Source organism: Anomaloglossus baeobatrachus, chromosome 5, assembly GCF_048569485.1.
Source record: "Anomaloglossus baeobatrachus isolate aAnoBae1 chromosome 5, aAnoBae1.hap1, whole genome shotgun sequence".
Taxonomy (NCBI): Eukaryota; Metazoa; Chordata; class Amphibia; order Anura; family Aromobatidae; genus Anomaloglossus; species Anomaloglossus baeobatrachus.
Window position 1 is genome coordinate 528483959 of NC_134357.1, and position 27971 is coordinate 528511929.

At 46.6% G+C, this 27971-nt stretch overlaps 1 protein-coding gene across 1 annotated transcript in view; it reads left to right on the plus strand.

Moving 5' to 3' along the window:
• The window catches only part of LOC142312908 (uncharacterized), a 171318-nt gene that overhangs the window by 38880 nt on the left and 104467 nt on the right, over window positions 1-27971 (plus strand). The window contains 1 exon segment of the mRNA XM_075351895.1: window positions 22431-22925. Coding sequence (XP_075208010.1) covers window positions 22431-22925 — 495 coding nt within the window.

Genomic DNA, 27971 nt, shown 5'->3' on the forward strand with positions numbered 1-27971 from the left:
CGCCCCTTGCCAGGTCTGCTATAATCTATGAAAAAGACTGATGGCATTTCCTGACTTTCTAATGTGAACAGGTGAACTTTGAGCATGAAACATAGTAACAAAGAGACAGTTGTACTCTGTAGTGATAAGATATGTGTAACAGTGAATATAGGAATATAGACTGCTATGGAAAACATATAAAATTGAGATACTTGGCACATAAAAATGGCCAGTTTTATGTGAGCCCAACAGCCAATGCCAAGGTGACCTCTCATTGTTGGGTCCCTAACAAACTAATACCTCTTTAGGTTAAACAAATCTACAATTTATGGACGGACAGGAACTTGCTAATAAAGGAACCTGTTAATTAAATGTGCCTAAGGCCTCTTTCACACATTCGTGAAAAACTACGCACGTTTTTGACGGACGTGTCAGAGGTGCGTTTTGCCCTCCGTGAGCAGTGTTTATGGCCTACGTGTGTTCTCCGTATGTTATCCGTGAAAACACATGGAGAACGGGAACTTTCTGCTCACCAGTCCATGGCGTCGCTGTCCGTGGTGCTGATCTTCGGTCTCCTGTCCTGCCGACTCCCCGCTGCTGCAGCTTCCGGCCGCAGTGAAGTGAATATTAAATGAGCATAATGAGCGGCGGTCGGAAGCAAGTGACAGCAGCGGCAGAGACAGGAGGGCTGGAGAAGGTGAGTAAAGTTTTTTTTTTTATTTTATCAAACACGTGTGTTTTCTCCGGCGCGTGTCACACGGAACACCTCCGTGTGGTCCGTTTGCGTTACGTGTGACACCCGTGATGCCGGAGAAAAACTGCTATGTTGACGTGTGGAGCACACGGACACACGTATGCTCCACACGTACACATGGTCCATGGCAGAACACGCACGTGAGCGCAGACCCATTGATTTAAATGGGTCTACGTGTGCCCGTGTCTCCGGTACGTGAGGAAACGGACCAAACACGTACCGGAGAGAAGGACGTGTGAAAGAGGGCTAAGATTTAAGAGGCTCCAGTCTCCAAGACTTCTCAAAAGCTGTACCAATTTTCTAGCATGCACTACCCATGACAATTCAATTAATTTCCATTACCCACAGTTTTAAGTGTGCCCTAAAAACACATTTCTTTAGCCTGGACTATCACCTCACCTATGTAACTATTGCCGTTTGCCCTTACAAAATTTTCTTCCAAATATGGTCCCTTGTATCATCTGTTTACACACTCCATTCATTTAATAGCCCTCTGTATCTGAACTTGTGCACATACAGGCTAGTGACCGATTCATGCAGCGTTATGTGAATCCCCTATTTATTATATTGATGGCCGGACCAGACAATACAAGCACCATTTACCCTTTGTGTCTCACCTATTTCCTCATCATGTCTGCTATCTGTTAAATTATGGGTTTACTCAGCTAAGTCTATATTGTCGGTACAAGTACCTGCTGAATTGTAAAGTGCCGCGGATTATGTTGGCGCTACATAAATAGAAATTATTTCTATTATCCACGCCTGGTGTCATTAGCCTGCTCTGTTGTTAAAAACATTAAAATTAATACATCTAGTTATCAAATATTTGATAGTAGGACATATATGTTCACAGTTCTGTTTATGTTGGAGGGCATAGTTTATTAATAAAGTTCTTATAAGGAATAAATATTAAAATATCCATATTGAATTTACATAAGTGCTGATATGGAAGGATGTATATATATTCTTTTGGAAGCTTCTAGAGATTACACCATGTGACATGCGTCCAGCAGTAATTTCCCTATATGGACTGGACAGTTGTCATATAACACACGATGGAGGGGGCTATTGCGGCTCCTGCACGTTGTCAGCTGTCCCAGAAGGCTCCCAGGCTGTAAGATGAACACATGCTGCCTTGCCATTCAGAATCCAAGGAGAGATGGATGAAGATTTTCTATTGATCAGTATGGACTAAATGAACTCTTTTTCTGTAAGCTAATGAAGTATATTATTTTTCCTTTCTGTAACTGAACCCTGGCAACCATTTTTAAATAGATAAAATACACTTATTTTTTACATTTTTGAAGTTCTTTCTTTCATGCGCCTTTACGTATTTGAAGAAAAATATATTTAAGAGTATATTTTTAACATCTGTGAGTCTTTAGCTATGTGTCAGGCCCCCTTCACATGCACGTGCCTCCGATACGTGTTAGGTCCGTTCCTGCACGTACTGGAGACACGAGCACACGTACTCCAATGTTAATCAATGTACTGACTTACATGTTAGTTTTTCCATACGGAGCGTGTGTCCATGTGCGTGATAAGTTTGTTTGTGCGTTAAACACGGAAGCAGGTCCGTTTTTCTAATGGAACACGCACACACGCACCCATTACACTCAATGGGTCCGTGAGCACACGTACGTGACACGGATGCATCTCTGTATGGTCTGTGTCCGTTTTTTGCAAATATGGCAATGATTGTATCATTTTGGAACAGGTGCATGTGATAAGAAAAGGTTCCTAGGAAAACGCATTTATCTTGCAGGACACAGTGAGGGTGAGTGAATTGAACACACCAGCAACATATTATCCCATTCATTACATGACTTTTTCCAGCTACACGTACTAGCAAAACGGATGGCATACGGATGGAATACAGATTACATATGGACTACAAACACGGACACACACACATCTCATACGGACATACGGATGACACACGCATCACACACGGAGCCAGAAAACGGACGTTAAAAACGCAACACAGACATGAAATACGGTACGCATAACACGTACGTGATTTACACGCACGTGTGAAGGGGGCCTCACATAGTGTAGGGCATTTTTTCTGTATTGGTTGATACTCGCAAATCAAAGGGTGTTTGAGTTTGTGGGAACCTTGGAGTTTCAGTAAATTCAACTCAAAGTTGATCCTCCACGGATCAATCTGCTCATCTCCACAAATAAAACATTATGGAGTATTTCGGCACTGGTTACTTCCATATTAGAGATGAACAGTGCTGGAAAAGTTATGACCCCACAGACTGGCTGAGATGTGGGACACAAGTGTCTTTTGTTCATTAGAATATGAAATTTGCATGATACTTGCCAATTGTCCAAGTGCCTGGCTGGTGTGTACACAGTGTCGCACACATGCGGCTCCACTCCATGTATGTTGCACACAAGCAGCTTTGTTCCATACACCACATACACACTCAGCTCTGTTACATACACCTCCTAAACACATGGCTCCGCTCCACACACACAGCCTTGCTCCATACATGTCTTACACAAACGGCTCCGTTACGTACACGTCATACACACACTGCTCCACTCCGTACACATCTTACACACACAGCTCCACTCCGAACACGTCTTACACACACGGCTCCGTTACATACACCTCGGACACACACAGCCCCGCGCCGTACATGTTGAATACATGCAGCCTCACTCCGTAAACCTCGTACACACGCAGCCCCGCTCCGAACACGTCTTACACACACGGCTCAACTCCGTACACGTCGAATACATGCAGCTCCACTCCGTATACCTCGTACACATGCAGCCCCGCTCTGTACACGTCTTACACACGGCTCAACTCCGTACACGTCGAATACATACAGCTCCACTCCGTACACCTCGTACACATGTAGAAGGTGGTCATGTTGCCCCCACTCCTACTGAGTCTTATGTGTATTATGTCGTGTGTTTTCCACAGACTATGCTTCTGCGGGAGAATGCGGTTCCCCGAGGTAGCAGAATTGAGACTGTGTAGCGGCCGATGCCGCATAGAGCTGAAGCCTGGTAAAGTCAATTGTAAGTGTATTGTGCTGTAATAACTATAAACCTGGAGGCATCTTCCAAGGGTCTGGAGCTTACGGCTCACCTCAGGACGAGCTTAGAAAAGTGCAGGGACTAGACTTCCTGAAGACAGACAGTTCTTTGGTAAGGGCTTAGGGAAGTCGAGGGACTAGAAGCCATCAGAGGCAGTGATTGGACCACAGGTAGCCATGAAGAGAAGAACAGGAGGGAAGCAGAAGCTTAGACTCGGCAGCTGGAAGACTAGGTCTCAGGAAGTGGGATAGGCCAGACTGAGTACCCCTGGCAAACAGTGGCAGAAGAATTGTATAAGTGTGGCCATGTCGATCGTGAAAGTGGAAGAGTTAAGTAAATGTTTACAGTTAAGTTGCCAAGAGTTCTCCGGTGTCTTGTGTCTATCTGAAACATCCAAGATGGCGAATGGCTGAGGGGTGATGGACGCTGCCCTGAAGAGTACAGCAAGTGTCACACACCCCGCCCGAAGCAGTCTACAAGACTTGGCTCTCTCTGGAGAAGGAGTGCACAGCCCTAATGGCCCAGCGTCTGCACCTTCCTTCACTCACACACACACGGCTCCGCTTCCTACATGTCTTACACACATGGAGCGCTCTGCATACGTCATACACATGTGGCTCCGCTCCGTACATGTCGTACATACACAACTATATTCCGTATATAATTATAATTTTTTATTCATTTATATATATAGCGCTATTAATTCCATAGTATACACACGGCTTTGCTCCGTACACCTCGTACACACACGGCTCTGCTCCGTACATCTTGTACACACACGGCTCCGCTCCGTACACCTCGTACACACACGGCTCCGCTCCGTACACCTCGTACACACACGGCTCCGCTCCGTACACCTCGTACACACACGGCTCCGCTCCGTACACCTCGTACACACACGGCTCCGCTCCGTACATCTTGTACACACACGGCTCCGCTCTGTACACCTCGTACACACACGGCTCCGCTCCGTACACCTCGTACACACACGGCTCCGCTCCGTACACCTCGTACACACACGGCTCCGCTCCGTACACCTCGTACACACACGGCTCCGCTCCGTACACCTCGTACACACACGGCTCCGCTCCGTACACCTCGTACACACACGGCTCAGCTCCGTACACCTCGTACACACACGGCTCAGCTCCGTACACCTCGTACACACACGGCTCAGCTCCGTAAACACACAGCTCCACTCCGTACATCTTGTACACACACGGCTCCGCTCCGTACACCTCGTACACACACGGCTCCGCTCCGTACACCTCGTACACACACGGCTCCGCTCCGTACACTTCGTACACACACGGCTCCGCTCCGTACACTTCGTACACACACGGCTCCGCTCCGTACACTTCGTACACACACGGCTCCGCTCCGTACACCTCGTACACACACGGCTCCGCTCCGTACACTTCGTACACACACGGCTCAGCTCCGTACACTTCGTACACACACGGCTCAGCTCCGTACACTTCGTACACACACGGATCAGCTCCGTACACATCGTACATACACGGCTCCACTCCGTACATCTTGTACACACACGGCTCGGCTCCGTACACCTCGTACACTCACGGCTCCACTCCGTACACACACGGCTCCGCTCCATACATCTTGGACACACACGGCTCCGCTCCGTACATCTTGGACACACACGGCTCCGCTCCATACACCTCGTACACACATGGCTCCGCTCCGTACACCTTGTACACACACGGCTCCGATCCGTACATCTTGGACACACATGGCTCCGCTCCGTACATCTTGGACACACATGGCTCCGCTCCGTACATCTTGGACACACATGGCTCCGCTCCATACATATTGGACACACATGGCTCCGCTCCATACATATTGGACACACATGGCTCCGCTCCATACATCTTGGACACACACGGCTCTGCTCCGTACACCTCGTACACACACGGCTCTGCTCCGTACATCTTGTACACACACGGCTCCGCTCCGTACACCTCGTACACACACGGCTCCGCTCCGTACACCTCGTACACACACGGCTCCGCTCCGTACACCTCGTACACACACGGCTCCGCTCCGTACACCTCGTACACACACGGCTCCGCTCCGTACATCTTGTACACACACGGCTCCGCTCTGTACACCTCGTACACACACGGCTCCGCTCCGTACACCTCGTACACACACGGCTCCGCTCCGTACACCTCGTACACACACGGCTCCGCTCCGTACACCTCGTACACACACGGCTCCGCTCCGTACACCTCGTACACACACGGCTCCGCTCCGTACACCTCGTACACACACGGCTCCGCTCCGTACACCTCGTACACACACGGCTCAGCTCCGTACACCTCGTACACACACGGCTCAGCTCCGTAAACACACAGCTCCACTCCGTACATCTTGTACACACACGGCTCCGCTCCGTACACCTCGTACACACACGGCTCCGCTCCGTACACCTCGTACACACACGGCTCCGCTCCGTACACTTCGTACACACACGGCTCCGCTCCGTACACTTCGTACACACACGGCTCCGCTCCGTACACTTCGTACACACACGGCTCCGCTCCGTACACCTCGTACACACACGGCTCCGCTCCGTACACTTCGTACACACACGGCTCAGCTCCGTACACTTCGTACACACACGGCTCAGCTCCGTACACTTCGTACACACACGGCTCAGCTCCGTACACTTCGTACACACACGGCTCAGCTCCGTACACTTCGTACACACACGGATCAGCTCCGTACACATCGTACATACACGGCTCCACTCCGTACATCTTGTACACACACGGCTCGGCTCCGTACACCTCGTACACTCACGGCTCCACTCCGTACACACACGGCTCCGCTCCATACATCTTGGACACACACGGCTCCGCTCCGTACATCTTGGACACACACGGCTCCGCTCCATACACCTCGTACACACATGGCTCCGCTCCGTACACCTTGTACACACACGGCTCCGATCCGTACATCTTGGACACACATGGCTCCGCTCCGTACATCTTGGACACACATGGCTCCGCTCCGTACATCTTGGACACACATGGCTCCGCTCCATACATATTGGACACACATGGCTCCGCTCCATACATATTGGACACACATGGCTCCGCTCCATACATCTTGGACACACACAGCTCTGCTCCGTACACCTCGTACACACACAGCTCTGCTCCGTACACCTCGTACACACACAGCTCTGCTCCGTACATCTTGGACACACAAGGCTCCGCTCCGTACACCTCGTACACACACGGCTCCGCTCCGTACACCTCGTACACACACGGCTCTGCTCCGTACACCTCGTACACACACGGCTCTGCTCCGTACACCTCGTACACACACGGCTCTGCTCCGTACACCTCGCACATACACGGCTCTGCTCCGTACATCTTGGACACACAAGGCTCCGCTCCGTACACCTCGTACACACACGGCTCTGCTCCGTACACCTCGTACACACACGGCTCCGCTCCGTACACCTCGTACACACACGGCTCTGCACCGTACACCTCGTACACACACAGCTCTGCTCCGTACACCTCGTACACACACGGCTCTGCTCCGTACATCTTGGACACACAAGGCTCCGCTCCGTACACCTCGTACACACACGGCTCTGCTCCGTACACCTCGTACACACACGGCTCTGCTCCGTACACCTCGTACACACACGGCTCTGCTCCGTACACCTCGTACACACACGGCTCTGCTCCGTACATCTTGGACACACAAGGCTCCGCTCCGTACACCTCGTACACACACGGCTCCGCTCCGTACACCTCGTATACACACGGCTCTGCTCTGTACACCTCGTACACACACGGCTCCGCTCCATACACCTCGTACACACACGGCTCTGCTACATCCACACTGTAAACCCCTCCTGACCCCACACATAACCTTCCCCTCATCCAGCACCATGACAACCAGCACAGCAGAGTCCTGCATACACTGAGAAGCTGATCATGTGACCCCTGACTCCTCCCCTCCATGTGACATCATCACAGGTCCTGTAAGCAAAAATAATGTTAATTCGGTCTGGAAACATCCGGCTGCATTTTGAACACGCCCCTATCATGTGACAGGAATGACGTCATACCTGGAAGGAGCCCATACATTCTAGCTTTTACCATATATCTAGTGTGCGACTCTGCAGGAGGAGGTATGTGGAGAGTCCCCGTTACTGAGCGTAGTGGGCATTAACCCCTTCAGCTCTGGGATTATTGCAATGTTTTTCTTGCCAGAACATTATATCTTTTCCTCTGATAGATACCGATAACCCAACCATGAAAGGCAGGAAGTGCGGAAACACATTTTGCTCGCATAGTACCGGGTTCCTTATTGGCCCCGCACAGTGTAAGGCTATGTGCGCACGTTGCGTAACTGCATGCGTCCTGTGTCCCCAGCATAATCTATGAAGATTATGCAGGGGGCGTGCGCACGTGGCGTATTAGAGCGCAGCGCTTCGGCTGCTGCCTGAAGCGCGCGTTCTAAGAAGTGACATGTCACTTCTTTCCTGCGCTCTGCCTGCATCCCCCGCCCTGTCTATGGGAGGAGCTGCAGTCAGCGCATGAAATCGGCTTTTTTTTTTTTTTTCTTTTCATTACGGACTGTTTCTGCAGCGATTTGAAGCGCACGTGTGCTCTTTAAATCGCTGCAGAAATTTCTGCTGGGCCAGTACGCAACGTGCGCACATAGCCTAAAGTTCCCACAGTAATGTCCTGTCCTCTACACACAGGAACCAGGACCCAGCCCCGACCTCCTGGAGCAGTTTCCCCAGTCTGGCACATTGGGAGGGGCTATAGATGTATGAGGGGCCATTATCTGCGGTCTGTACACTGTAAGGGTACATTAACACAACTGTCCCGTTTTTGCGGCCCGCAAAAATCGGTCCTGTTTTTCCATGGATGCATCCGTGTAACATCCGCATCCGTTCCGCATACGGTCCGTGTGCCATCCAGGTTACATTCAAAAGCTAGAAAGATAGCTGGATAGATGAGAAAGACATATATAATGTCCCACGCCCCTGCATTTTGTAATCTTGCACCCTTTACTGCTTTTCACGTGGCACTAAAGGGTGTTTAGCCTTGTACTTAGCCAAAAAATAATTTAAAAAAAACACGTGGGGTTCCCCCAAATTGGATCACCAAACGCCCCAGAAGTGGCGCATCCATTAGATGCTTTGCACCAGCTCATCCCGTTGCCCTGGTGCAGTAGCAAATGGGGTAATATATGAGGTTGATACCGGCTGTGTAATTTCACCTGGCATCAAGTCCTGGCATTAGTGATGTTATGGCGTCTATCAGATACCCAACATCACTAACCCAGTCAGTAATAAAAAAAAAATAGACGACAAACTTTTATTTGAAAACACTCCCCAACACATTCCCTCTATCACCAATTTATTGACAGGAAAAAACAAATATGGATTCAACGTAATCCAATAAGGGGTTCCCGCGACAATCCATACTCACTGTCCCAGTCAATGAAGAACAAAATGTTCCTCATTGGCTGGGAAAGCAGTGCAGTGACCTGAGCTAATATCATGAGGTCAGGCCAGGTCACCACAAGGGATGACAAGCGCTGACGTCATGAGGTTAGCTCAGTTCATTTCCTGCGGTGATGAATTCTGCTGAACTCATGAAGTCAGCGCTTGTCCCTGAGTTGAATGACTGCTGTGTTGTCACGCGAAGTATTGCGAACGGCCCACAACATCACCGCTAGTCACAGCCTCGGGCCGCTCGTGAGATCTGAGGTGACATTGCTGCGAGCATGGAACTCAGTTACCAGTGCTGACGACACAAGTTCAGTGGATTTCATCACCGCAGGTAATAAACTTTGATAACCTCTTGACGGCAGCGCTCGTCATCCCCGCAGCTGCTCACACACTTCTGTGAGCCGCTGCGGGGGTGGCGGGGGAGTGGGACACAGACTGCAGGGGCACCGATAGACGGAAGCCACACGGAAGTTCTTTCATGTGGCTTTCAGGGATTTTGTGGACTCATTGACTTGTACTGTGTCACGGTCTGCCTTTGCGCAACAGAATAGGACATGTTCCATGATAATGGAATGGACATACGGACACCAATGTGTTTTTTGTAAGAACTGATGGCACACGGAAGTGCTTCCGTGTGCCATATGATCCTACACAAAACATATTGAACAGATAGGTAGGTCCGCAAAAAAAAAGGAACTAACCAGGACAAACGCAACGGTCTTCTGAATGAACCCTAATGTAGACATTCTGGGGTCATTTTATTCCAGAAGGGGATTTTTTTTATCTCCAAAGATCATAAGAACAATTGAATCTCCGCTATTTCCAAACAATAAATAATTATCCGGTCGCTCGTCCCCGGTTTTTCGGGAACCATTCACAGAGAAGCTGCACTATATGAGACAAAGGCAATTCAGGCAGAATAATTCTGGGATTGTTTTTCACTTTGTGTTCACAGAGTTCAATGTCGGAGATAAATAACTAAATAGTTTTATAGTACGGGTTGCATTTACATTGCTGTGCACTATGTTCTTTCTTATGGCGCTTCATCAGGTGAATACATGGAGAATATCCACCTGAAAAAGACGTATGCACATACATATCTTAGACGTTATTTATTTACTTTCTCTACCATATAAATTAGTTCCTCGAGAGGACTTGAACATATGATCTTTTGGTTGCTGAAATGATACACTGCACAACTTATGTAGTAGTTTATTATCCAAAGTGCTTGACTGATACCTAGCCTTCAATGGGGAAAATAAGTATTTGATACACTGACGATTTTTCAAGTTTTCCCACCTACAAAGAATGGAGAGATCTGTAATCATTATCGTAGGTAACTTCAACTGTGACAGAATAAAAAACAAATCCAGAAAATCAAATTGTATGATTTTTAAATAATTAATTTTCATTTTATTGCATGAATTATATTGATATAACATTGAGAAACAAGGCTTCTCTCAAATACCTTGTGTTGCCAATAGTGCCTGTGAGCAGCGCTATTACGATCCGCTCATCCCCTTCTCGTGACCCGCTGGGCTCTGTGATCTCTGGTATCCAGTGATGTCACGTCAACTTCCAGTTGACCTGACATCACCGAGGTGGCCCCAGTCTCCCTCACTAATTGAGCTGTAGGCGGCGTTTCACCGCTCATCACAGACCACCGTCACAGTGTAGCATCTCGCATGCTCTCTCATTCACTGCAGATCGCCGCAAACAGGAGCGATGCTGGGCTGTGACGAGCGGTGAAAAGGTCAACTGGAAGTTGATGTGACATCACCGGACATCGGAGCTCACGAAGAACGGGGATCACGAGAAGGGGATGAGCGGACCGCAATAGCGCCGCTCACAGGCACAATTGGCAAAATAAGGTATTTGAGAGAATCATTGTTTCTCAACATTATATCGATCTGGCTTGGAAAAATAACTAGTGAACCACCCCTTTAAGTATTTGATGACCTACTAACCAGCAATAATTCTGTCTCTCACAGATCTCTTATTTTTTTCTTTAAGAAGCTCATACTCTGCACTCATTACTTGTATTAATTGCACCTGTTTGAACCAGTTTCCTGTATAAAATACACACAATCAATCACACTCCAACCTCTTCACCATGGCCAACACAAAAGAGCTGTCTAAGGACACCAGGGAGAAAATTGTAGCCCTGCACAAGGCTGGGATAGGCTACAGGACAATAGGCAAGCAGCTTGGTGAGAAAGCAACTGTTGGCACAATTATTAAAAGATTGAAGAAACACAAGATGACTGTTATCTTACTCATTGTAGGCTCCATACAAGATCCCACCTTGAGGGGTAAGGATGATTCTGAGGAAGGTCAGGAATCAGCCCAGGACTACATGCAAGGTCCTGGTCAATGATCTGAAGAGAGCCTGGAATACAGTCTCAAAGATTACTGTTAGTAACACACTCTGCTGTCATGGATTAAATTTGTGCAAGGCATGCCAACATATATCCAGGCCTGTTTGAAGTTCGCTAATGTCCATCTAGATGATCCAGAGGAGGTATGGGAGAAGGTCATGTGGTCAGATGAGACTAAAATAGAACTTTTTGGTAGCAACTCCACTTGCCGTTTTTGGTGGAAGAAAAATGATGAGTACAACCTCAAGAACACCATCCCAATCGTCAAGCATGGGGTGGAAACATAATACTTTTGGTGTGCTTTTCTAAAAAAGGGGACAGGACGACTGCATCATATTGAAGAGAGGATGGATGGGGTCCTGTATCTCGAGATTTTGGCCAACAACCTCCTTCCCTCAGTAAGAGCATTGAATATGGGTCATGACTGGGTCTTCAGGCAGGACAATGATCCGAAATACACAGCCAGGGCAACTGAGGAGTGACTCCATAAGAAGCATTTTAAGATCCTGGAGTGGCCTAGCCAGTCTCCAGACCTGAACCCAATAGAAAATCTTTGGAGGAGCTGAAATTCAATGGTACCCGAAATCTGAAAGATCTGGAGATCTATATGGAGGAATAGGCCAAAATCCCTGCTGCAGTGTGAGCAAACTTGGTCAGGAACTACAGGAAATGTCTGACCTCTGTAATTGTAAACAAAGGTTTCTACCAAGTATTAAGTTCTTTTCTTCTATTGTATCAAATACTTATTTCATGCAATAAAATGCTAATTAATTGTTTAAAAATCATACAATATGGTTTTCTGGATTTTTATTATTTTACAGATGAAGTTACCTATGATAAAAATTACAGACCTCTCCATTCTATGTAGGTGGGCTAACTTGCAAAATCAGCAGTGTATCACATAATTATTTTCCTCACTGTATTAGAGCCCACATCCGGTAGGATCTAACTAGCTGGGAAGTATGCCAGACATGGCGGCCATTGCCAGATTGCCAGTGTATGTATTTCATGGTTAGTATCGATAAATGTGATCCATAAAACGACTCAATCTCTGAAGCAGTAATTAACATAGCAGTGATTGAGAGCATGGAGGAGCTGTTTTAGCAAGATATTCAATTATTGTTCCTGTCCAACATTTGTTTTATTACATGGGATCATTATAATGTTAAATCCTCATCTTCTCTTCATTCAGGTCCCTACAATATCGGTTCCTCTCAGTGAAGATCTTCTTCATAAGAGAATTTTCATTATTGACCCATCAAGGATGGATATAGACAGGGACAAGATGGTGGAGAGGATATTACACCTCACCCTAGAGATCCTCTTCCGGCTTACTGGAGAGGTAAGAGATTCTGATGTCACATTACATCATTCTTATCTATGGGAATAACAGATGGACAGAACTGGAGAGGTGAGGACTTTGGAAATGTCTGTAGTGAGATTTATTAATGTGTCTCTCCAAAAACAGGACTACATATTAGTGAAGAAGACTTCTAGTGAGCGCTGTCAGGCTGAGGGATGGGGACGACTCCTGAGCCTAATCACGGGGCCTTCACCTCACCACCTGATACATGAGGACATCAATGACCAGAAGATCCTTGTTGTCATCTACAAGATGATTGAGCTGCTGACTGGAGAGGTGACACTGCTGGGAATGCTGGGACATTATACAGCAACGCTATGAAGGGATCGGTGGATGACGGTATTATTGTATGTGTCAGGTTCCTATAAGGTGTCAGGACGTCACCGTCTATTTCTCCATGGAGGAGTGGGAGTATTTAGAAAAACACAAAGATCTGTACGCGGACATCATGTTGGAGGTTCCAAAGCCCCCCACATCACCAGGTAATAGACAGGACTAAATGCACACAAACTACAATTATCTGTATGTAAAAAATGAATTCAGTCCCTGTATGTGTTTCTTCTAGTTCCATCCAGTAAAAGGACAACACGAGAGAGATGTACAGGTCCTTTTCGTCCACAGGACTGTAAACGTGAAAACCCCAATGTTCCTCAGGATCATCAGGTAGATGGAGAGAAGGTGTCATGAAATCTCCCGATGATATATAGATGGCTGTGAAGGTCTTGTGTTTAGTCTTGTTTTTTCCACCAGTATTATATGTTTTATACTTGTGTAATGAGAACTGTGGAGATGGCAGGATTAGAGCTGATCATAGATGTGACTTTTCCATCTGTCTGTTTCAGGGTAAAGATCTGACCCATATTAATACTACAGAGACATATGTGAGAAGTGATGAGCGGTGTAAAGAGGAGATTACTACATATGGCTATCCAGGTGAGTACTGACCACTAAAGTCAGAGAAGTCACAGATTCTTCTCAATCACTGGCTGTGGCTTCTTTATTGTTAATGTTGTGCGACCATATCATAATGAAGTGCTTACCATACTGCCACTAGACCACTGCTCGCTCCTCCACCCAAAACTGTCATTATTACTTTGAACACTACACAGGTTTCTTATTATTCTTATATTTCTTTGTCGCTCCATTGGGAGACCCAGACAATTGGGTGTACAGCTTCTTCCTCTGGAGGCCACACAAAGTATTACACTTTTAAAAAAAGTGTAACCCCTCCCCTCTGCCTATACACCCTCCCGTGGATCACGGGCTCCTCAGTTTTGAAGGCTTTGCAGTCCAGACCGGGCCCTTCACAGGCCCCGGCCCCTGTTAGTCTGTCTCCTCCAGGCCCTTCTCGGTCCGCGCCGCAGCGCGCTCCCAGGATAGCCCCTAGGCCCCAGGCGGAGGACTCCTGCCCGGACCGCAGCCCCAGACCGGCTAAGCGGCCTCGCTGGGACTCTTCCCCGGCCTCCTCACGCTGCTCTGGATCCCAGCTTGAGGACTCTCAGGACGACGAGGCGGACGTGGGAGCTCAGGGCTCTGACCCTGACTTCGCCCTTAACCTTGATACCCCTGAGGGGGACGCCTTAGTAAATGATCTTATCTCGTCCATCAACCAGGTGTTGGATCTCTCACCACCGCCGCCTCCTGCAGAGGAGTCGGCTTCTCAGCAGGAGAAACACCAATTTCGATTCCCCAAACGTACGCGCAATACGTTTTTTGATCACTCTAACTTCAGGGACGCTGTCCAGAAGCCCAGAGCGGTTCCGGACAAGCGCTTTGCTAAACGGCTCACTGACACGCGTTATCCCTTTCCACCTGAAGTCGTTAAGGGCTGGGCACATTCTCCCAAGGTGGATCCTCCAGTCTCTAGATTGGCTGCTAGGTCCGTTGTGTCTGTTGCCGATGGCTCATCCCTGAAGGATGCCACTGACAGACAGATAGAGCTCTTGGTGAAGTCTATTTATGAGGCCACGGGCGCGTCTTTCGCCCCGGCCTTTGCGGCCGTGTGGGCTCTCCAAGCAATCTCGGCATGTCTGACTGAGATTAATGCTGTCACGCGGAATTCTGCTCCACATGTTTCTTCCTTGACCTCTCAGGCATCAGCATTTTCGTCCTACGCCATGAACGCCGTCCTGGACTCCGCTAGCCGTACGGCTGTATCATCCGCTAACTCCGTGGCAGTCCGCACGGCCATGTGGCTGCGCGAATGGAAAGCAGACTCTGCTTCCAAAAGGTTCTTAACTGGTTTGCCTTTTTCTGGCGACCGTTTGTTTGGCGAACGGTTGGATGAGATTATTAAGGAATCCTCGGGAAAGGACTCCTCCTTACCCCAGTCCAAACCTAGGAGACCTCAGCAGAGAAAAATCCAATCGAGGTTTCGGTCCTTTCGTCCCTCCGCCAAGTCCCAATCCTCTTCGTCCAACCGGCCGGAGAAAGGCCAGAGGAACTCCTATGCGTGGCGGTCCAAGTCACGCCCCCAAAAGGCCGCAGGAGGCACTGCCTCCAAGACGGCCTCCTCATGACTCTCGGCCTCATCTAGCCACATCCTCGGTCGGTGGCAGGCTCTCCCGCTTTGGCGACGCCTGGTGGCCACACGTTCAAGACCGATGGGTGAGAGACATTCTGTCTCATGGTTACAGGATAGAGTTCAGCTCTCGACCTACGGCTCGTTTCTTCAGAACCTCCCCACCCCCCGCACAGGCCGACGCACTTTTTCAGGCAGTGGACGCTCTAAAGATAGATGGAGTTCTGATTCCCGTTCCCCTTCAGGAACGTGGTCGCGGTTTTTACTCCAACTTGTTCGTGGTGCCAAAAAAGGACGGGTCATTCCGTCCCGTTCTGGACCTCAAGCTGCTCAACAGACATGTGAGAACCAGACGATTTCGGATGGAATCTCTCCGCTCGGTCATCGCCTCGATGTCACAAGGAGACTTCCTAGCATCGATCGACATCAAGGATGCTTATCTCCATGTGCCGATCGCACCCGAACATCAACGTTTCCTGCGTTTCGCCATCGGGGACGAACACAGCAGTTCGGGTGGATCATCAATTTCCCGAAATCCAAGTTGACGCCGACCCAATCACTGACTTACCTCGGGATGGAGTTTCATACCCAGCCAGCGTTAGTCAAGCTACCGCGGGACAAACAGCTTTCTCTGCAAGCGGGGGTGCAATCACTTCTTCGGAGTCAGTCACACCCCTTAAGGCGCCTCATGCACTTCCTGGGGAAGATGGTTGCAGCTATGGAAGCAGTGCCGTTCGCGCAATTCCATCTACGGCCACTCCAATGGGACATTCTTCGCAAATGGGACAAGAGTTCGGCTTCCCTCGACAAGAACATCTCTCTTTCCCTTGCAACCAAAACATCACTTCAGTGGTGGCTCCTACCCACATCTCTGTCTCGGGGAAAATCCTTCCTACCTCCAACCTGGGCCGTGGTCACCACGGACGCGAGCCTGTCAGGTTGGGGAGCGGTTTTTCTCCACCACAGGGCTCAAGGAACCTGGAATCCAATAGAATCGTCCCTTCAGATCAATATCCTGGAGATAAGGGCAGTATATCTAGCCCTATTGGCTTTCCATCGGTGGCTGAAGGGCAGGCAGATCCGAATACAGTCGGACAACGCCACTGCCGTCGCGTACATCAACCACCAAGGCGGCACTCGCAGTCGTCAAGCCTTCCAGGAAGTCCGACGAATTCTGCAGTGGGTGGAAGTCACAGGCTCCACCATCTCCGCAGTTCACATCCCGGGCGTAGAAAACTGGGAAGCAGATTTTCTCAGTCGTCAGGGCATGGACGCGGGGGAATGGTCTCTTCACCCAGACGTGTTTCGAGAGATCTGTCGCCGCTGGGGAACGCCGGACGTCGACCTCATGGCGTCACGACACAACAACAAGGTCCCGGCCTTCATGGCTCGGTCTCAGGATCACAGAGCTCTGGCAGCAGACGCCTTGGTCCAGGATTGGTCGCAGTTTCGACTGCCATACGTGTTTCCCCCTCTGGCGATGCTGCCCAGAGTACTACGCAAGATCCGGTCCGAATGCCGTTGCGCCATTCTCGTCGCTCCAGACTGGCCGAGGCGGTCGTGGTATCCGGATCTGTGGCATCTCGCGGTGGGTCAACCGTGGGCACTTCCAGACCTCCCAGACTTGCTGTCACAAGGCCCGTTTTTCCATCTGAATTCTGTGGCCCTCAACCTGACTGTGTGGCCATTGAGTCCTGGCTCCTAGCGTCTTCAGGGTTATCTCAGGATGTCATTGCCACCATGAGACAAGCCAGGAAGCCAACGTCCGCCAAGATCTATTACAGGTCTTGGCAAATCTTCTTATCCTGGTGCTCTGATTACGGTTTTCCTCCATGGCCGTTTGCCTTACCCACATTCCTTTCATTTCTACAATCTGGAATGGACAAGGGTTTGTCCCTCAGCTCTCTCAAGGGCCAAGTTTCGGCACTCTCCGTGTTTTTTCAAAAGCGTCTAGCCAGGCTTCCGCAGGTCCGCACGTTCCTGCAGGGGGTTTGCCACATGGTTCCACCTTACAAACGTCCGTTGGAACCTTGGGATCTTAACAGGGTCCTGACGGCTCTTCAAAAGCCGCCTTTTGAGCCGCTGCGGGATGTCTCTCTCTCCCGTCTTTCTCAGAAGGTGGCCTTCCTGGTGGCAGTCACATCACTTCGGAGAGTGTCTGAGCTTGCAGCGCTGTCATGCAAAGCTCCCTTCCTGGTTTTTCACCAGGATAAGGTGGTTCTGCGTCCTGTCCCGGAATTTCTCCCTAAGGTGGTATCCCCTTTTCATCTAAATCAGGATATCTCCTTGCCTTCCTTTTGCCCTAATCCAATTCACCAGTGTGAAAAGGATTTGCACTCTTTGGATCTAGTGAGAGCACTCCGGCTCTACGTGTCTCGCACGGCGCCCCTGCGCCGTTCAGACGCGCTCTTTGTCCTTGTCGCTGGCCAGCGCAAGGGCTCTCAGGCCTCCAAGTCAACCTTGGCTCGGTGGATCAAGGAACTGATTCTCGAGGCCTACCGTACTTCTGGGCTTCCGCTCCCTTCAGGGTTGAAAGCCCATTCTACCAGAGCCGTAGGTGCGTCCTGGGCATTGCGGCACCGGGCGACGGCTCAGCAGGTGTGTCAGGCAGCTACGTGGTCTAGTCTGCACACTTTCACGAAGCACTATCAAGTGCATACCTATGCTTCGGCAGACGCCAGTCTAGGTAGGCGAGTCCTCCAGGCGGCGGTTGCCCACCTGTAAGAGGGGGCCGTTTTCGGCCCTTTCTATTGAGGTATTGTTTTTACCCACCCAGGGACTGCTCTTGGACGTCCCAATTGTCTGGGTCTCCCAATGGAGCGACAAAGAAAAAGGGAATTTTGTTTACTTACCGTAAATTCCTTTTCTTCTAGCTCCTATTGGGAGACCCAGCACCCGCCCCTATGCCCTTCGGGCTGGTTGTTCTTTTGTGTACACATGTTGTTGATGTTGATTTATTCTTTTGGTTCATGGTCTTCAGTTCTCCGAACATCCTTCGGATTGAATTTACCCTAGACCAATTTATAAGTTTTCTCCTTCCTGCTTTTGCACCAAAACTGAGGAGCCCGTGATCCACGGGAGGGTGTATAGGCAGAGGGGAGGCGTTACACTTTTTTTAAAAGTGTAACACTTTGTGTGGCCTCCAGAGGCAGAAGCTGTACACCCAATTGTCTGGGTCTCCCAATAGGAGCTAGAAGAAAAGGAATTTACGGTAAGTAAACAAAATTCCCTTTTTTTCTTATTATTTTTGTATTCTTCTATTCTTGGTAGAAATATAACATGTTGCTGGGGGGGGTTCCTACTTCTTCTTTTTCTATAGGTTTGCTGTGTATGATATATTTGATTGTAGTGTGATTGGCCTGCAGAGTCATAATGATTGCGGTCACAACCGCGCCTGGGGTTACAGGGGGCCTACCTATCTAAGCACATGCTTTAGCACGATCTGCATTCGAGGGTGCACATCCAGCTGAAATGCTTTGCAGCAGAGAGAGCTGATGAATTCCTGCACTGCAATACAAGCTACCTGCCAAACTGGCCAGCAGATACCATTGGTGTGCAAATGACAGGGGGCGCATGACAGTGACGTCATGTGCCATGGCGGCATGCACGCCGATGTCAGCTGCCGGCCACTTTGGCTGGCTACAGAGAATGCCGTACAGCATAGGAGAGGAGGGAGGTGAGTACAATGTGGTTTTTTTTTTTTTTATTTGAATGCCTTAGAGACAGAATTGGGACTGTGTATGCCAGGAAAGGGCCCAGGATAAGGACATACATACCAGGGTGGGGTCATATATACCACGGTGGGCCCAGGATGCGGGACATATATACTAGGATGGGGACATAAATACCAACAGAGACCCTGGATGGCTAACATATATATCAGGGTAGGAGCAGAATGGGTAACATATACAGTGACAGGCAAAAGGGTAACAATGTTTTGAACTTTTGACTTTTGGGATCAATATCTCACTATCCACTACATTTTTGAGCATGATACGACCTTCAATTTATATACAATCCTCTTGGCTATCTCATACATAAATATGACTTGCATACATATGACATGCATATATTTTGCATACAATTAGTTATGTAGATTGTTGTCATGTCACTGAATTGTTACTGTATCATGTTTGAAAACTTTTTTTTCTTCCTTTGTACTAGAAATTATAACCTGTTCTCACATTCCATAATAGTTTAATGTTTCATTAGGTTAATTCCCAAGTGTAGGATCACTGGTTTGAATTGATGAGCAGCCATGAAGATTTCCCAAGAAAAGAGAAACTGCAACATCCAGCTCATTAATAACAGTGTCTCGACCAAGAAAATTGCCAAACTGCATCATGTGAGGCCATGACAGTTGTCAGAATACAAAATTAAGTTTGTCCACCCATTCAAAAAGCCAAGCTGTGGACGTCCGGGCAAAATATTGGATTCAACAATTCGGCTCATCACAAGGTCTGGCTCGACAAACATGGCAGTGGAAGTGACTTGTAGCTTTGTAATAGTGAGCTCACAGACATCCATGCAAGCACCGTGCAACGCACGTTACACAAGTCTGGAATGGAGGCCCAAAAAACATGGAAGAAGTCTTCACTCCAATATCATTGTAACAAGTGTTGGCTCCATTAGGAACCGGTGATTTGGAGCAATTAGACGAAAGGTAATCGACTAGGCTCTGATGGGTGTAGATGGGTCTGGAAGAAACAAAGGAAAAAGAGGCTAACAGATCGAGAGATTGAAAGAACTGTAAAGTTTGGTGGACGAAGCCTGATGATCTGGATTGTTTCATAGCCTAAGGTGCTTGATAGTTGATCAGGATCTATGGTGGTCTCAATGCTGAGCTATATGTGAGTATCTTGCAAGATGAGTTACTTTGTACACTCGAGTACTATGGCTATGAATAGAACAACATAGTGTTCCAGCATGATAACAACCCAAAGCATACATCGAGATTGGTGAAGAAATATTTCAATGAAAATGAAGTAGAGATGCTGGATTGGCATCTAAAATCCCCAGACCTGAACCCAATCGAATGCTTCTGGGTAGAGATGAGGAAAAAGCTGTATACATACGCAACTGACTTGACCACAATGCACCAACATTGGGAAAGTGTGGAAGAGACATGGGGTCAGATTTCATTGAGACATGCTTGAATCTGATTGAGAGCATGCCCATACAGATTCAGGCAGTGTTGAAAGCCAAAGGAGATTTACAAACTACTACCAAAATAATACAAATTAAAATTTAGATTTTTAGGAGCAAAACAGTAAAAATGCAGTGACATGCAAGCATCTGCATTTAATTCTTGTCATGTCACTAAACTAATCATATGCTAAATAGTTGTAAGTCAAATTTATGTATGAGATGATAGCCAAGATGATTGAATATAAAATTAACATAGTCTCACGCAAAGCTGTAGTGGATGGTGAGTTATTGAGCCGGAAAATCAAACATTCAAAACAATTTTACCCTTTTGCTTGTCACTGTATACCAGGATGGCGGACATATATACCAGGATGGGGGGGTATATATATATGTACACTGCAGGGTCCAGGGGAGGTGGGGTGCCGTGCTGGGGGCAGGTGAACGCTGCAGCGGCAGCGTTTGATCTCCTGCTCCCGCTCATATAATATGCACAGCCGCTGTCCATCTCCGGTGGTGCTGAAATCGCACTGCAGTGAGGGGCTGGGGCAGCGGTGTATATTATATGTCTCTGCGCGCCCCTGTGATGGTACATGCCCCCCCTGTTGTTAGATTTGGCCCCCATGCTGCTGCTCATTCTAAAATAAAAAAGCTTTACTTACCCCCTGCAGCGTTTCTCCCCGTGTCCCTGCTTCCACTGTGATCAGGCAGGCAGAGATCTCAGTCTGCTGTGCCGATCACATGACCGCACTGAGAACCAGGAAGTAAGGAAGAGAAGCACGGAGGGAGACAGGAGGGAGATAAACGCTGCAGGAGGTAAGGAATCCATAGGGGGCCATAGGCAGCACAGGGGAACGTGTGCCATCACAAGGGGGCTATATTCAATATAAGGGGGCCATATCCAGATTAAGGGGGCTAATTTTAGGTTGGGGGGCTATGAGGGACATATACCTTATATGATTTGTTAGAGGGACACTGGCATTATAAGATGGACCCCATTTAACATTAAAAAAAAAATCTCTTTTCCTTCACCAAATTTGGGGGTGCGTCTTATAAAGCGAAAAATACGGTATATATATTTATTGTAATCAGAAGGGGGTGGCGGCAGCTGAGGTTACAACTGCCTGTTAGATTATTGCCGTTTAGAAATGAACCTTAACCCCTTCAGAACTGGATGGAATTAAATGTGCACCAACTCAGAGTAAATGACGAGCGGGCAAAGCGGATCTGCGATCAACAATACACTGTGATCTTCTCATTATCCCAGATTCCCCAAAATCATATGAGGCTGTGACACACTCGTAACACATATTTTCCTGCAGACAGGTACATGGAATATAAGAGTAAGCATCATCCAACACGTTTCGACATATCAAATTTGTCATAAAGTCTTATTCATGTCAAAGAATTCTCTCTATCTCAAACATCATGCTGAAGTTTACTGTTATATTGGGAACGTTTTTTTTTTCTTAGGGAATAACTGAATTATGCTATATAACTTGCAATTTTTATGGACATTTTATATAGAAATGTTGTAAGAATATATCATTTTTAAGGACATTTTATTCAAAATAATACTTGGCTTTATTCTTGGCAGATGACTGTACCATGAGATCAGAGGGACAGCCGACAGCTTCTGTTTTTAAATTAGAGGACCATGATATCACACAAAATACAATTGAAGTGAATGCCATTGTTCCAGATTTACCATCATCCCTTTACAGCAGAGATCTATCATCTGAACATCATAGAATTCAGACAGGGGAGAAGCCATATTCATGTTCAGAATGTGGGAAAAGTTATGTAAAGAAATCATATCTTGTTACACATCAGAGAACTCACTCAGGGGACAAGCCATATTCTTGTTCAGAATGTGGGAAATGTTTTGTAAAGAAATCTTATCTTGTTACACATCAGAGAACCCACTCAGGGGAGAAGCCATATTCTTGTTCAGAATGTGGGAAATGTTTTACAGACAAATCAAATGTTGTTAGACATCAGAAACTTCACAAAGGGGAGAAGCCATTTTCATGTTCAGAATGTGGGAAATGTTTTTCAAATAAATCACATCTTGCTTCACATCAGAGAACTCACACAGGGGAGAAGCCATATTTATGCTCAGAATGTGGAAAATGTTTTACTCACAAATGGCATCTTCTTGAACATGAAAAATCGCACACTGGGCACGCCATTATCATAGCTGGAAAGGGACAGATTTTACTTTAAGATCCTATTTTGTTGACCAGGAAAAAAAAACTCATGGGGAGAAGCAATATATTTAAATTACAAAGACAGTTAAAAGTATAGGTAAGTAAATGACCAAGGGAAATTAATTTAAAATTTATGAGAATGAAAAATAAATGTACTTACTTTCAGACATCTGTTATCCAAATAGCAAATAAAAAGCAATATTCCATGTGCATTGAATATTTCACAGTTATATACTGTCATGGCCAAAAGTGTTGACACCCTTGAAATTGTTCCAGAAAATGAGGTACCGTATTTTTCGGATTATAAGACGCACTTTTCCTCCCAAAAATTTGGGAGGAAAATGAGGGGTGCGTCTTAAAATCCGAATATAGCTTTACCAGGGGGGCCTGTCTGTGCAGCGATCTGGTGCGTTCAGGCGGCAGAGGGCTTGTGGCTGCGTGCGGTGGCAGCCGGGTACCTGTGTGCGGGCGGCAGCTGGGTAACTGTGTGCGGGCGGCAGCCGGGTGCCTGTACCTGCGTGCCTGCCTCCTGTGACCCGCTTCACCACCACTGCTGCCCCCCTCCGGTAAGACAACATCGGAGTTTAAGCCGGACCCCATTTTTATTTTTTTTACCTTTTTTCTCTCTAAAGTTGGGGTGCGTCTTATAATCCGGTGCGTCTTATAAAGCGAAAAATACGGTATTTCTTACAGAGAATTATTGCAATACATGTATTGTTGTAAACCTCTTTATTTCTTTTGTGTGTATTCAAACACAAAAAAAAACAGAAACAAGGCAAATTGGACATATTTTCACACAACCCTCCAAAAATAGGTCCGACAAAAATTTTGTCACCCTCAACTTAAATTTTTTTGCACAACCTTTTAAATAAATAACTGCAATCGATTGCTTCCTATAACCATCATAAAACTTCTTATACCTCTCAACTGGAATTTTTGACCACTCATCTTTTGCAAGCTGCTCCAGGTCTCTCAAATTTGAAGGGCATCTTCTCCCAACAGCAATTTTAAGATCTCTGTACAGGTGTTCAATTGGTTTCGATGACTCATTGCTGGAAACTTCAGAACTCTCCAGGGCTTTGTTTACATACATTTCTGGATGTTTCTTGAAGTTTGTTTGGGTAATTGTCCTACTGGTAGACTCCATTATCTAGGACACAAACCCAGCTTTCTGACACTGGGCACTACGTTGCGACCCCAAATCCTTTGTCAATCTTCATATTTCATGATCCCTTGCACACAATCAAGGCACCAAGTGTCATAGACAGCAAAACAACCCTAGAACATCTTTGAAACTCTACCATTTTGACTGTAGGTAGAATGATGTGCTCTACCAAAAAGCTCTATCTTGGTCTCATCAAGGTCTATCTTGGTATCACAAAACACTTTTGCAGAAGGATTTTGGCTCACTATCATACATTTTGGCAAACTGCAGTCTATCTTTTTTAAGTCTCTGTGTCAGCAGTGGGGTCCTCCTGGTTCCCTTGCCATAGCGTTTCATTTAATTCAAATGTCGATGGATAGTTCATACTGATGCACTCTGAGTCTGCAGGACAGCTTGAGTTTCTTTGGAACTTGATTAAGGTTGGTTTTCCACCAGTCTGATTATCATGCGTTGCAACTTTTTATCAAATTTTATCTGCTGTCCACGTCTAGGGAGATTAGCTACAGTGCCATGGATTGTAAACTTCTTGATTATGTTGCACACCATGAACAAAGGAACATCAAGATCTCTGGAGATGGACTTGAGATAGTTGATATTTTTAAACCATTCTGGATCTCAAGTCCTCAGACTGTTCTCTTTTCTTTCTGTTCTCCATGCTTACAGTGGTGCACACAGACACACAACGCAAAGATTGAGTGTTCCCTTCTACTCTTTTTATCTGGTTTCAGGTGTGATTTTCATATTGCCCACACCTGTTAAATGCTACAAATGAGTTTGAACGAACATCACACGCTGGAAACAAACTTGTTTAACCATAATTTTGGTAAGGTTCCAACAATTTTGTCCGGTTTAGTGTGAAATTCTGTCCAATTTGCCTTTTTTTTTTAGTTCCAATGCACTCAAATTAAATAAACATGTAAATAACAAAACATCTCTAATTGCTGTAATATTCTGTGAGAAATACCTCATTTTCTGGAGAAATTTAAAGGGTGCCAACACTGTCATCCATGACTGTATACAATATATGGACAAATGTACTGCAACCCCCTCCATCCACAAAAAAACGCCCTCAAAATATCTTCCTCTCGCTTCCTTTGACTTTCAATCTCAGCCATTTGCCATTCATTAATGTTTTTTCAATCCACAATTCGTCTGTACAAACGTCTTTCAATTATCTACATTACAGTAATAAATAAGTTCATATTGCAAATTGCTATATACATGTATGATGCATTCCTTATTTGCGGGAACATCTGATGGGACTGTTAAGGTGAACTCTTAACCTGAGATCACTAGTTGCCTACTGCCCGGCCGAATTGGTATATACCAAGTGCATGCATAAAAGAATTCACACCAGACACAGTCGGATATGAAGTCTCTTCTTGGTCACAGTAGAAAATGGCACCAAACAGACAGAGAAGAGCATGCGTCCTCTTGATATAGGCTAGGGGCGTACACAAGTTCAGATATGCACATTTAGTGGAACAGTTCATGAGCTAGCCAATGGGGAGATCCGTGTTGCTGTTGATGGGTGCGTCTGACTTCAGTGGATGAATCCATGATGATGGGAGGGACGTCATCTGGTGCATCCATGCTGATGGTTTGGTCTGTCTTCCCTTATATGGTGGTCTTCTTTCATCTGGACATTCCTTGCATTCCAAGCAAGGTGTGGATAACAGGAAATGGCGGCCATCTTTATATCTGTGTCATGTGTATGATCTGAACCCTGAATTATGTAAGGCAAATCAACATATTTCCCACAATCCCCCGTCAAGAGGTTAATTAAGTATTTCAGTTTATGGCTCTCCTCAACAGTCCCCCCTAAATACTTTATTAACCTTCTGACCCTACCGTGGTCCTCTAACACATCAGCTCTAATGCTTTAACTGCAACTTTTTCATTTTTTTATCCGCTATACAAGCAATGCTAAGCCTTTGCCCCCGCTGGTACAGACTGCTAATCAGAGAGTTGATCACATCCCGCACACACAGTTCACAGAGGCACAGGTAACGAACCAGTCCTTAGAACAGACTATTTAATACCGAAGATTTTGAGATTAATCGATAAGAAAGAGTAAGGCAATTGTAAGAATAAGCTTCTTACGGTTATGCTGCAGCTTTTAGCGTTACTGTTTCTGAAAGACTGAATCTCAGTCAACATCTGAGTGCTGTCCGCGTCTTCGAGACTTTTCTACCCGAATACACCTGATTGTATCACAACACTAATGGATCTCTTCTTGTCTCGGGTCTATAATCTACCACCAGGAGGCCTTTAACAAGATTTCCCTTACACATGGATCCGATTACCTTCAGTAACACAGAGTAGCACTTTTACGGCTTCAAATACCAACAAATAAAACAATACCAGTTACCTACAAGTGTATGTTATCCTTAAAAAGTCACTTAAACCCTTAAAATAATTGATTGGTTCAGGTCAGATAATGTCTTTCCCACCATGAGCCCTTATTTGTGTAATGTTCCTGTACCCATTGTTCCCTTATCATGGTTATTTCCCATGTTTCATCCCCAATCTAGAAATTCTCCATAAGGTTCTATGTGAGATAATCCAGCACTATGTGTGTTGTGACCCTCATACTGCTGGTACAATGGACTCTTTACAGTGGTTGTTGTCTCCAGATGGGTTTTCCCTCAAGTTTCATGGAAGTTGCTGTGGTTGGGATAAGCTGGATCAGCCCATCTGATTCTGACTCATGGCTCATTCTGACTTGTCTTTTTAGGATCACCCAGTCTCCTGGCTGGAGACCACGTGCTCCTGACACTGATTTAGGATCTGTAATTGGAGGATACACATATTTAACACACTATATAGGCAGTTGTATACAGCTCGTACATCACTGGTCAGGATATCACACTGTATCTGCAGTATCTGTGAGAAATATAATCACGTTCTAGGTACTAAACCAAAAATACCTTATATAAAGATCGAATTATTAAGGAAAACGAACATTTGTTACATGATTTGCAGCATTCACCATTATCTTGTGGATCGTTACATGTTTATGTTATAATCATTAAAATTGCAAACATACACCCATGTGACTATAGACACAATTAGATATTCCAATACAGGAGGGGGCAGGGATTGGGGCAATAGCCCTAAACTCTCCCTACCTCGCAGCGGAGGTCGGCACCCTATAAGGCGAATTGGTGCCCCCGCTCACCGACGGCTCACCCTCCCACTGCTAAGCTAATACGTGCTGCTAATGTCAGTGAGGAAATATAGAAACCGTGAGATACCGGGGATAAAGAGGCGTCAATATGCAAGTATATATATCCAATTCATTCCCAAAGATTAAATATTCACACTCTGTATTTACATAGCTGTTTGGTAGCTTAAATCAATACGATACAGCAAATTCAAGGACCAAACCCTAAAAGAAATTAAATATCTCACATGTATAACATGTACCCACTGTATAAATACAATAATAATAAGGCCAGGTAAAGTCATGAGGAGATCTCGTCCAATCACAGACCCTCCACTGTCCAATTCACACTCAGGCTAATAAAATAAATGCATATTTGTCAGACACTTAGCATGAAAGAATCCCAACGCGTTTCTCCCTTCTTCGCAGTGGTAGATGGGTTCATCAGGTACTGATCTCTATAGTGACCTCTGCTATAGAATATGTTCTTTTACCGCTTTTTAGGAACTCCATCTTTACATACCACCAGCACCATGAGTTTTTCAGCAGTAACGCTTTCCACACTGGATATGTTTCAGAGCAGGCCTGAAAAGAAATTCACTCAACACGCACAAAACTCATATAAACCTACTCATGGTAGATGTATATGACTAATCTGCAATCACCGGAGCAGTAGAGCGGATGAGGGGGGTGTTTCTACGAGGTCTTTACAGTTTTTCTACCT